This window comes from Hyperolius riggenbachi, chromosome 3, assembly GCF_040937935.1.
Source record: "Hyperolius riggenbachi isolate aHypRig1 chromosome 3, aHypRig1.pri, whole genome shotgun sequence".
Taxonomy (NCBI): domain Eukaryota; kingdom Metazoa; phylum Chordata; class Amphibia; order Anura; family Hyperoliidae; genus Hyperolius; species Hyperolius riggenbachi.
In genome coordinates this window covers 127,193,940-127,207,253 of record NC_090648.1, presented here as the reverse complement: position 1 = coordinate 127,207,253, position 13,314 = coordinate 127,193,940, and the positions used below count along the sequence as shown (strand labels likewise).

Sequence of the window (13,314 nt, the reverse complement as noted above, 5' to 3'; positions counted from 1 at the left end):
TCTAACATCTCTTCTGTCATCTGTGCAGGTGGACAAGTACCTCTACCACATGCGGCTGTCTGATGAGACACTCCTGGAGATATCCAACAGATTTTCCAAACAGATGGCAAAGGGACTTGGAGCAGAAACCAACCCCACCGCCACGGTGAAGATGCTGCCAACATTTGTGCGATCTACTCCAGATGGAACAGGTAGGGATATACATACATATGTACAGTTTATCTGTGTTGATGAGGAAATATACAAGTCCATTTACAATCACTGAGCACTCACTGGGATGGACTGCTTCATGTAGTCCTCATCCGCTGTGTTGAGACTTGGGACATGTTTCTGTCTATCTTCCAAGCAGTGATCCCAAGCAAAAGATACCTGATTTACCAGTACTAAGATTCTGCAGGGTTGAATGACACTAGAGAACCTAGCCTGACCCGTTTCTACTAGTGCCAAATTCGGCACACATCCGCAGTGTTTCTCGCAGGCAGGAGGGGAAACACTGCCTATCTTTTGGCTTTGTTGGCATCCAGATCACACTGCTGTGCAAATCTGGATGGCATGCTGCAGACTTCTGCAGCACACAGACACACTATAGCCAGGCACAGGGCAGCAGAATGAGAGCAGCATCCAAATCGGAAATGGCTGCAGCTCCTGGTGGAAACCAGCACTCAAGCATTTGTCTGTGGTTAGGTGGAAAAAAATTGTAACCTGCTACTGGGACATAACAGATCACAGAAATATTGTTGCCAAGTTAGTGACCCATTAAATTGCAGTCATGTACAGCACCACACTGGATAACTGGAAGTCATTACAGAATTTACCACTACAGGTGAGTACATGTGAAGAAGTAAAATCCACTGCACCTGTCTCCAACCAACTCAGTTCTTCTGTTTAGAAAAGTGCTACATTGGGAGGAGGGGGTCACATTACAATGGATGTTGTTAGAACATGGGGATGGGGGGGGGGGGGGGGAACTAGAATTTAGCAACGTTACTTGCTGTGGTCTGTTTGACCCAGACAAAAAGTTGCAGCTTTTTTCATACCCAGTAGACAAGTATCTAAAAAATTTAGACCAGGTTTGTTGAATTAAACATGACTCTCAGTGTTCTGGCCTGTAGAACCTTAAAGAGACTCTGTAACAAAATTTTAATCCGTATTTCTTCTATGCTATAAGTTCTTATGCCTGTTCTAACGTGGTCTGGCTTACTGCAGCCTTTCCTACTTGCACAGTGACTGTATTATCTCTGTTATATGATCTAATCTTCTCTCCTCTGTCACCTCTGTTGGGCTGAGGCACTGAGACTGGAATGTGCAGGGCTGCTTGTGATTGGATAGAAGCTGTACACACCCTCTTCAGGCCCTCTGCAGACTCTGTATGACTCACACACTCTGTTTATGTGAGCCTATCACAAGCTGGTTAGTTTGTTTGTAAACACTGCCTAAAACTGGCAATTACAAGCCAGGTTTGCAGCAGAGAGTGGCAGAAACAGCACAGAGGGGCCCAGGAGAACATAATGAATAGAATGGTATGCTTTTTGTTGTAAGAATTCAAGAGTACAGATTCTCTTTAAAGAGAAGGTCCAAGAAAAATAAAAAAATGAGTTTCACTTACCTGGGGCTTCTACCAGCCCCATACAGCCATCCTGTGCCCTCGTAGTCACTCACTGCTGCTCGAGTCCCCCGCTGGCAGAGGTCGGTGGGCCGCATTGCGTACATTTTTACGCATTCCCGCTAGTGCAGGAACATTAACACATACATTTTTACGCATTACTGGTTCAATGCGTACATTTTTAAGCATTGAACCGGTAACGCGTAAAAATGTATGTGTTAATGTTCCTGCACTAGCGGGAATGCGTAAAAATGTACGCAATGCGGCCCGCCGACCTCCGAGGTCGGCATACTGCCAGGGGGGGACTTGAGCAGCAGTGAGTGACTACGAGGGCACAGGATGGCTGCATGGGGCTGGTAGAAGCCCCAGGTAAGTGAAACTCATTTTTTATTTTGCTTGGACCTTCCCTTTAAAAAAAAACAGTTTTTCTTGTATTTTTATTTTTAAGTTAAGTGTCATCCACCCACGGTCTAAACAGCATTGAACACTACTTGGTCTGTAAAGGTGCCTATTATTGATCCAGTTTCCCGAACGATCAACTTAATGATCTGTTCGTTGCGTTCAACGGAGGTGAAAATAATAAGCGATCTGATCAGACAAAAGAAATACGGTAATTCAGAAATTCAGAACGATCGATAGAACAATTGTTCGTTGTGGATTAGCACAATTAATGGCACCAATCCGATCAATCACACACAGGGTTCATCGTTCTGGAGATTGTACAGTTGACACCACCTTAAGGAGCCTACCCTAAACCTTAGTAAACCAAGTCCACTGGCAATAGCTATCCTTAGATCTTGTGAGCCTCTTTTGGAACCTCATTTGTGATTAGTTTATGTTCATAGTATTAACTCAGATCCATGTACTGAACAGAATTGGTGGTAATACTTAAATAAATATAGTAAACATCCATTATGAATATTTGTCCAGAGATATTGGGCTGGTGGTCTGCTTTATCAGCAGAACCCACTGCAATAGCTAGCATCCAGCAGAGTAATCGGGCAGTAAGTAATGTGGATGCTGGACCTGCACAACCTATAGGCTACAACTGAGACTGTATGAAATATGCATAGAGAGGTGAAAATAATGGCATTTCAAGGAGGCTGTGTTTTCAGTCTTTAGAAAACTGCCTCCTTGTAATAGCTATTTATAGAACACCAACATATAAGGAGCAATGCTACAAAGAGCATGTGTTCGGCAGTTCCATCATTCTCTCCCTGCAGCCATGGAGCTTACAGTACAGCTTACATGCAGCACATTCAGTGACAGCCAATTGCTGACCAGGTCCCAGTCCACCTGTTATTAGGGGAATATGGAGGCTGCCATTGCTGGCCATCACGTGACAATGCTGGCTGGTTGTGTAGGTAGTACTGATCCTCTGGTTACAAGATGGTGGATTAGAGATGTTGGGGGTTCCAGAGAAGTAACTTAGTGAGTTTGTACACTAAAAAGAACAGCAATATGGTCATGTGACTCACATTTTGTGAAGGAGGTCACTGGTGAAAAATACTGCTGTAGCTAAGAGTGTCAGGAAGTCCCTCCTCTGCGGCGTCACAAGGACGATTCCTGATAGATTTCATGCTGAAATCAAGTGGGAATCGGTCAGCGGTCTATGGGCAGCCAACAGATCTCTCTGTGATCAGATTCGATCAGAGAGAGATCAGTCTCTTGGTCGATCTGCCCAAACATCGCTCAGAGTTCCCAACAGAATTACATGTATACACTATGTGCACCACTTACTGTGCCCACCATCTATGAGGAACTTGTGTGGACATAAGGAGGAGGAGCTACAGTCAAAACTCAGAATTGACAGGTAGGCACTTTGTAGGGGAGGAGGCTGCACACCCACCACTCTACACAAAAGAACAGGTAAGATATGAAAGGGTGTTGCTGAACTTGTCAGCTCTTTCACTTCCATCAGTCTTTACAAGCAACGACGGGTCCGTCAGACCCTCCCGCTGGGTGGACGTTCAGCCAACAGTAGCACGTGTGTACACGCTGTTGGCAGACTGATAAGGCTGTTTCTGAACAATTCGCTGAGCGGTTAGCATTTAGTTGGGATTTAAGCACATTTTTAATGTAACCGTAAAGTGGAAGTCTGCAGAAAGTATAAGACATGCAAAACCCATGAACAGCCTTAGTCTTTAAATTCAGGGCCTGGCTCTGGGAAACAACCATGGTAACCACTGCATTTGCATGGACATACTCTCCAACAGGAACTGACATATGGTAGTGTGGAGATCTGATTTATTTTCTTTACATAACAGAGGTTCAGACAAGTTGTAACCAGCATGCGTTAGAGCCTGCATGAACATTTATTTAAATGCTAAACAAGAAACACTTGATTAATAAGTTTCTAGTTGAAACTGGGGTGTTTTCAGGCCCTCAAGCACAACCAATAAAATGTTGACACGCTGTAATGAGCAGATGAGGAGCCGGCCTGTTCCACCCTGGCATCTTCCTGGCATCTCTCACAGTTATGCAAGAACTGGAATGTCTTTGGGCAGCTATTGCTCTGAGCAAGTCTTTGTGCTGAGACAGGGAACTGACTGTGCTGAGGAGAACCTCTGCCACCCTGTGCCCCTTGTGCATGGCAGAGGAAGATGGGTATCAGAGGCTGACAGACTGGAATCTGCCACTGTAAACTTCAACAATGCAGAACACTATTAGTAGCACAACTACTGCAGCACCAGCTAGCCAGCTTCTCCCCCTGCCTCTCCTCTGAACCTGCACATTCTGTTTAAACCATTCCTTACAAAATACCAGAAGACTGCTGGCAAAGGAGAAGGGAAAGCCAAGGAAACAGTATTTATAATGTAATTACAGCCCCAACTACGTACAAAATTCTTATCCTGGTCCTGTTGGCACTCAGTGCAAGAGCTTTTTTGTCATGCAACTGGCTATAATCAGCTTAGATGCAGCCTACGTGCGTTTGTGTGTGTGCGCATGCGCACGTGTGTGTGTATGTGCACGTGTGTATGTCTGCATGTATGTGCCTTAGGCCTGGAACCCATTAGGAGAGCTTTTCTGAGCGCTTTGTGATATGAAAAGCTCTTGCTAATGTAATGCTATTGGTGTGATCCCACTTGAGCGATATGATTTTATAAAAAAAAAACATAGCATTGCAATAGCAAGAGCTTTTTCAAATCACTAGCGCTTAGAAAAGCACTGCTAGTGGGTTTGAGCACTTAGTGTGTTTGTATGTGTGTGTACACTGCGTGTTCTTGTATGTTCATGTGTATGTACACGTATGTATGTATGTATTTTTTGTATGTATTTGTTCAGTGTCTATGGCTATCATTCATAAAGCATTTCCGCATGCAGAAATGCTTAAAACAGCTGACTTTACCGACCACTCGGCAAAGTCAGCATTCATAAAGCCTCTTTCCGCATGGAAAAATGACACTACCGAGCAGAGTGATAAATCACCGCCTTGTGCGGTGATTATCGGTACAAATGTAGCAAAATGTTCATTCATAAAGATCACCGCAAGCGGTGTGAGGTCGGGAAGTACCGCTCCCTCTGATGTGGCGATACCAATGTAAGTGAATGGAGACACACAGACCTCCCAGGCAGCTGGAGCAGAGCGGAACACGGAGAAATGTATCAACTCGGCAGCTTCCGTGTCTCCGCAAGCCTACCGCCTGCCTACCGCCAGCTTAGCTCGGGGAATCTCCGCACTGCTTCCGCACATGGATACATCTTTATGAATGCCCACCCAGAAGTCTAAAAATTCGCCAGCGGTGTTTTCCCGCACTAATTCTCTTTACCGACAGCCTGTTCATGAATGATAGCCTATGTGTGTGTTTGTATGTGTGCATGCATGTCTGGGTGGTGTGTTTATATTTCTGTACGATCCATGTGTACGTTATCCATGTACAATCCATGTGTATGTTTTGGTGATTCTTGCTTTATGGGTTCCATAATCTTCACAGTTTTAGTTTTTTTGGTGGGAAGGTGGCAGTTCTGTTTTTTGTCATTTATATTTAAATGTAGGCCTTATAGGAAGCCTGAATTGAGAGGGGATTAATCATTCCCCTGGTTCCAATAAAAATGTCTGGAGTTCAGCTAACAACACACATGTGATTATTGTTGCTCGTCAAGGGAGCAGAAACAATCCCTCGGACTACAGTTTTGGGCCGGATGCTGTATAGATGGATCGCTAGCCTCAGGCTTAGGGTTGGTGCACACCAGAGCAGTTCTGAAGATTTTTTTTAAATGCTTGCAGGGGGAAAACCGCTTGGCTAATGAAAGTGAATGGGATGGTGCACACCAGAGCGATTCGTTTTTTGCACAAACACAAACTCCTGTCCTGCAGCATTTTTTTGATTTCTGAGGCATTTCTGCCTCAATGTTAAAGTATAGGAAAGTGAAAAACAGCTCTGAAAAACGCTAGATCAGAGCGGTTTTCCAGGTGTTTTTGTTACAGAAGCTGTTCAGTAACAGGTTTTACTGTAACAATATTTGTAATCTGCTACACAAAAAAACGCTAGGCATGTTTAGAAAACGTCTCTAAACAATCGCTCTGAAATCTGGTTCAAAAACCTCTAGCAATTTGTAGATCTGGGGGGTGGGGGGTTGGAGGGGGACAATCGGCACAATAATGAGCAGTTTCCAGCAGATAGGAAAGCAAGAACAACAATGCAGTCAGTGCTGCCTAGGCGTCCTCAGGTATCCAGCATGTTGGATCCATAAGTGATGTCTGCGGGCACTGTACACACACTAGATAGGCAAATGATTGTCAGCCGACGTGGTCGTGATCAGCCATTTCAGCCGACTTATGTCTAATATGCATACCTTGACTGCAAACCGCCACAGTATGCATAAGGGCTTTAGTATCTTTTCTCAATGCATCCACTGGTAAGAATGGCTCAACGCACTCCACAGAGCTCTACTATCTCGTGGTTATATAAATACAATACAGGAAGCAGAAGTAAAAAGTTCTACTAAGTTTCCTCCAGTTTAAATAAATTAGACATGTTGGTCACTATTATAATGCAAGCAGGCTGATGCAGATTTTTCCCATAGTACATCTTTGTGCTTTGGAAGAGAAGACACAGGCAGCCTGGAAAGCAGCACAGCTGTGTATAGTTGTCAGGTAATTGTGATATGACAGTGTGCTTAGGGATGGCCTCTATCTGCAGCTGTGTGTGTAGAAGTAGAACGCACACTGTGTTGACCCAGGTTGCAGCAGACGCCTACTCTCCAAACACATGTTCTGTTGTAATGTAGCAGCAACCGCAGAGAGAGGGGTGTGGCCCTATTGTGGCAACTGTGACATCAGCACAAGGTCAGCAGGTTCAGCGATACTGATCTATGTAACGTGCATCACATCTTTATATAGCAGGAAGAGAATGGGGAAATGCTTCATATATGAAACACCTGACACACCTTAAAGTGCTCTCTTCTGTTTTATAAACACTGATGAAAGAAGTGATCCATTCTTTTACTTTCTGCATTGACTATAAAGGCTTTTTGTATTGCTTTAGCTGTATTTTATTGATGGCAATGACCTACCTGCTGCCTCTACCTGCCATTCTGCTCATTGTATTTTCCATTTACATTGAGGAGAATGCAGGCGCTGCAGTGAGGCATTTTTTTATGCGGAAGAAGTGCAGCTGCAGCCAAAAACGTTGGACCGACTGTCATTTGTGTCTATATTCACTGCCTGTTCCATAGTCCAGAGTACTGTGTTGTTCTATTGTATATATTTAGGTAGGCCCCTTGCAATGGTGACTGGGCTGGATTTAGAAGCTTGTAGGTTAAAAACAAATCAACACCTTAAACTCCACCCATTAAAACACACCACACCCTAGGCCACTCCCCTGGTATGCAGATAAGGATAAGTGTGTAGTTCATCAGTATAAGTGCATTGTGACACAGTAAAACAGCTGTGCTTTTTCTGCACACATACTGTATACAGGGCCGGATTTGTACTTTTTACCGCCCAAGGCCAACTATACCGTCTTTATGGTTGCTATCTCTGTGTGCCCCAATGAGAATTCTCCTTACTTTCCATCATTGGATGTCACAGACAATAACTATTTTAGTAATACCTGTGTAGATTATTAGTTATGTTTTCCTTAAGAACTTTTATGTTATGTTTGCCATCTCATTAATGATGGACCCATTGTGTCACCATGAGAGTTAGACTGATGTGGACCTGCAGGATAGAGCTTACAGGTCTTGCAGGGACGACACAAGTACAGGACAGAGAGTTCAAAGGATAAAGCTGTCTTTGTAGATAGAGATGGCTACATAAAACAGCTTTACTTTCCACTAAGACAAGGCTGTACCCCGCACACAATGAGTCTCCACTGGGACAACAAAAATTATATACACTCTGGGGTAGCTTCTATTACTGTGCCTCCACATAAACAGGTCAATACATTGATTCAATTAGAAAAAAAGGCAGTGGGCACCAGACCATTGGAGCTTAATTAAATCCAGATGTATTACAGTACAAAAGATGATGGAACTTAGCAATACATCACCGTTCCAGGGCAGCAGCAGATGTTAACAGAGAAGATGGTAGGTGGTCGACAATTGTTTCGCGCTCTCAAGCGCTTTTTCCTAGACACGCTCCATGGCGGGGAGAAGCTCACCGCCATGTAGATCTGCCCGGCATTAAGAAGACGCCAGGCCATCCTCCACTCTTCCGGCACGCCCCCTCCTCCTCCGGCAGCGCAGGCGGAAGCATGTCCGCGCTCCAGAGTGGAGCGCATCTACGCCTATGTCACATCCAGGACTCAATGTCTCAAGGCGCACACACCGCGCGTCATCTCGCGGTGGTGCGTTACCTAGGAGACGTTCCGTGGTTACGGAAATGCCCACATACCTGCTTGCCCTAACACAGAGCACCCGGTTTTGGCAATAAAGGAGTCAAGGATTACGTCACAGGAGGTGAGGGAGCGAACCAGTACGACTGGAGCATAGGCTGTAATTAAAGGCAAAGGTACATAATTAAGCAATACATTCAGAAATATACAGCAGACTGTAAATACAAAGATGGAAAGGAAAATATTATGGAAACGTTGAAAGAGATAAAACGAAGAACACCAAGAAGGGGTGACCCATATATCCAGAAGGAGGTGAAGGAGATCAATAATTATCTAGAAAAACAGCAAATTCGTTTTTATCGTTAAATCCAGAAGGGCCCAGAGCATCAGTCCTAGAGATTAGTAAGGATTCTCTTTGTGAGAGTAGTCTTTTCTTATCTCCCCCACGTCGGGGGGTTCTTACCACTTCAAGGCCAACCATTTTAAGGACATTAGCATCAGCGTCATGGACTTCTCTAACATGATTAATCATTCTTAAAGCTCCCTCACCCTTTTTGATAGATCTGCGATGTTCTACCAATCTTTCACGCATTGGTCTGGTTGTCATTCCTATATAATAAAAGGAGCAGGGACAGAGAATGGCATAGACAACAAAGGCTGTCCTACAGGTGATGAAATCTTTAATTTGGTGAATGTACCCTCCCAAGCATATATTGTCTGTCCTAATCATATATTCACATGTGGGACAGTTTTTACACGGAAACGATCCTTTGATCGACATTTCACTTAACCAAGTTGTTGAACGTCTGGGGATAAACTCACTTCTTGTAAGATGGGATCCAATTGTGGAGCCCCTCCGAAAAGTAATTAGGGGTCCCCCCACAACACGTGGGGAGATGTCTTCATCCCTCTCTACCATTTGCCAGTTACGGGAAATTATTTCTTTAATTTTACTCGACATTGGGGAATGGTCAAAGGTAAAGACAAACTTATCTAAATCTTTTGGTTGGTTGTCTATTTTGTTAATGAGACTAGACCTATCTAGTTTGCGTACCCTTTCTAGGGACTGATCTACTTGTACTTGATTGTACCCTCTATTAAGAAACCTTTTTCGCATCTCAGATGATTGGGATTCAAAGTCCTCATTTTTTGTATTATTTCTTTTTAAGCGCAAAAATTGGCTGTAAGGAATAGAATTTTTTACATGGGCGGGATGGTAGCTATTGTTATGTAGGACAGAGTTTGTTGCCGTTGCTTTACGGAAACCCTTCGTGATTATCCTATCACCCTCCACCACTAAAGTAAGATCAAGAAAGGAGACACTGTTATCCCCCCATTCTCCAGTAAACTGCATATTCATATAAAACAGCTTTACTGCACCTCACTGAGCCGCCCCTACATTTCTGGTGCCCTAGGCCATGGCCTATGTGGCCTTGCCAGAAATCCGGCCCTGTGTGACATTTGCAAGTACACAACAGTAATTAAGACACTGCATAAAGGGCTTGATTCACTAAACCGTGATAACTGATATCATGATAACGCTAGCGTTTTGCACCAAAATTGCTAATTTTCCACACGCAAATGCAAAATTCACAAATGCGCACGAAAATTGTTACGTGCATTATAACGCGCGCAAAACGCTAGCGATAGCAATTATCATGGTTTAGTGAATCAAGGCCAAAAATGTATTAAATAAGTTATAAAATATCACACCGACCTCAGTAGTTTTCCAGTGGTGAGGACTAGGCATCTGCCCCTTGTGGTAGGGACTAGGCAGGCACCCCTAGTGGTAGAGACTAGGCGTATGCCCCTAGTGGTAGGGACTAGGCATGTGCCCCTAGTGGTAGGGACTAGGCATGTGCCCCTTGTGGTAGGGACTAGGCATGTGCCCCTTGTGGTAGGGACTAGGCAGGCACCCCTAGTGGTAGAGACTAGGCGTATGCCCCTAGTGGTAGGGACTAGGCATGTGCCCCTAGTGGTAGGGACTCGGCATGTGCCCCTTGTGGTAGGGACTAGGCATGTGCCCCTAGTGGTAGGGACTAGGCAGGTGCCCCTTGTGGTAGGGACTAGGCAGGCATCCCTAGTGGTAGGGGCTAGGCATGTGCCCCTAGTGGTAGGGGCTAGGCATGTTCCCCTAGTGGTAGGGGCTAGGCATGTGCCCCTAGTGGTGAGGACTAGGCATGTGCCCCTTTTGGTAGGGACTAGGCAGGCACCCCTACTGGTAGGGACTAGGCATGTGCCCCTAGTGGTAGGGACTAGGCATGTGCTCCCTGTGGTAGGGGCTAGGCAGGCACCCCTAGTGGTAGGGACTAGGTATGTGCTCCCTGTGGTAGGGACTAGGCAGGCACCCCTAGTGGTAGGGACTAGGCATGTGCTCCCTGTGGTAGGGGCTAGGCAGGCACCCCTAGTGGTAGGGACTAGGCATGTGCCCCTAGTGGTAGGGACTAGGCATGCACCTCTAGTGGTAGGGACTATGCATGTGCCCCTAGTGGTAGGGACTAGGCATGTTCCCCTAGTGGTAGGGACTAGGCATGTGCCTCTAGTGGTAGGAACTAGGCATGCACCTCTAGTGGTAGGGACTAGGCATGTTCCCCTAGTGGTAGGGACTAGGCATGTTCCCCTAGTGGTAGGGACTAGGCATGTTCCCCTAGTGGTAGGGACTAGGCATGTGCCTCTAGTGGTAGGAACTAGGCATGCACCTCTAGTGGTAGGGACTAGGCATGTTCCCCTAGTGGTAGGGACTAGGCATGTTCCCCTAGTGGTAGGGACTAGGCATGTGCCTCTAGTGGTAGGGACTAGGCATGTTCCCCTAGTGGTAGGGACTAGGCATGTTCCCCTAGTGGTAGGGACTAGGCATGTGCCTCTAGTGGTAGGGACTAGGCATGTGTCCCCTAGTGGTAGGGACTAGGCATGTTCCCCTAGTGGTAGGGACTAGGCATGTGCCTCTAGTGGTAGGGACTAGGCATGTTCCCCTAGTGGTAGGGACTAGGCATGTTCCCCTAGTGGTAGGGACTAGGCATGTGCCTCTAGTGGTAGGGACTAGGCATGTTCCCCTAGTGGTAGGGACTAGGCATGTTCCCCTAGTGGTAGGGACTAGGCATGTGCCCCTAGTGGTAGGGACTAAGCATGTTCCCCTAGTGGTAGGAACTAGGCATGCTCCCCTAGTGGTAGGGACTAGGCATGCACCCCTAGTGGTAGGGACTAGGCATGTTCCCCTAGTGGTAGGGACTAGGCATGTGCCTCTAGTGGTAGGGACTAGGCATGTTCCCCTAGTGGTAGGGACTAGGCATGTTCCCCTAGTGGTAGGGACTAAGCATGTTCCCCTAGTGGTAGGGACTAGGCATGTTCCCCTAGTGGTAGGGACTAAGCATGTTCCCCTAGTGGTAGGGACTAGGCATGTGCCTCTAGTGGTAGGGACTAGGCATGTGCCTCTAGTGGTAGGGACTAGGCATGTGCCCCTAGTGGTAGGGACTAGGCATGTGCCTCTAGTGGTAGGGACTAGGCATGTTCCCCTAGTGGTAGGGACTAGGCATGTTCCCCTAGTGGTAGGGACTAAGCATGTTCCCCTAGTGGTAGGGACTAGGCATGTTCCCCTAGTGGTAGGGACTAGGCATGTTCCCCTAGTGGTAGGGACTAGGCATGTGCCTACTTTGTCGAATGGGCCATGCCTGTTGAGCCTGAAATAGATGCCCTGTCCATATTCCACACCCTTTCTAGTTGTAGTATGAATAAACTATTGATTTTCCTTCCAACTGACCAACACAGATCTGAACTCCCAAACATGCCCTAACACTAACCTAGTGAGCTGTCACTACTGTAACCGTCCTGCATACCTGTGCCCCTGTGCCTACCACTAATCATATCCGATAATCTATTATAGCAGATCTTTAGTTAAACGACAGTGACCGCTGAGCACATTGTTCCTATTCTTACCCCGCCACTGGAAGCCTGTCTATCATCCACCATCCTGACATCCCCCCTATAGCAACCATACGGGTTACTCTTGTGTTCTCAGTACTGGCTCCCTACAGTATCACCCGCAGGATCAAGGTTGACCCTGACGGGCTACACTAATAGCAAGTGTGGAGGCTCCATTACTTTTTAAACAGTCAAGTCCCTGCAGTCTCATTATTGCACCACAGTCAGCAAGTGACATCAAGCAACACACACACACACACACACACACACACACACACACACACACACACACACACACACACACACACACACACACACACACACACACACACACACACACACACACACATAGACACACACACACACCACACCACACACACACACACACACACACACATACACCACACACACACACACACACACATAGACACACACACACATAGACACACACACACACATAGACACACACACACACACACACACACACACACACACACACACACAAATATATATAGACACACACACATATATATAGACACACACACACACACATATATATAGACACACACACACACACACACACACACACACACATATATAGACACACACACACACACATATAGACACACACACACACACACACACATAGACACACACACACACACACATAGACACACACACACACACACACACACACACACAAATATATATAGACACACACACATATATATAGACACACACACACACACATATATATAGACACACACACACACACACATATATATAGACACACATATATATAGACACACACACACACACACACATATAGACACACACACACACACACACACATAGACACACACACACACACACACACACACACACACACACACACACACATAGACACACACACACACACACACACACACACACACACACACACACACACACACACACACACACACACACACACACATAGACACACACACACACACACACACACATATAGACACA

General features: G+C 45.9%; 1 protein-coding gene across 3 annotated transcripts in view; it reads left to right on the top strand.

Annotated features, from left to right (window-relative positions):
* The window catches only part of LOC137563001 (hexokinase-2), a 104,110-nt gene that overhangs the window by 50,223 nt on the left and 40,573 nt on the right, over window positions 1-13,314 (top strand). For all 3 annotated transcript variants that reach the window (XM_068274905.1, XM_068274906.1, XM_068274907.1), the window contains exon 2: window positions 29-191. In XM_068274905.1, the coding sequence (XP_068131006.1) occupies window positions 29-191 (163 nt within the window). The remainder of the gene's footprint in view (window positions 1-28; window positions 192-13,314) is intronic.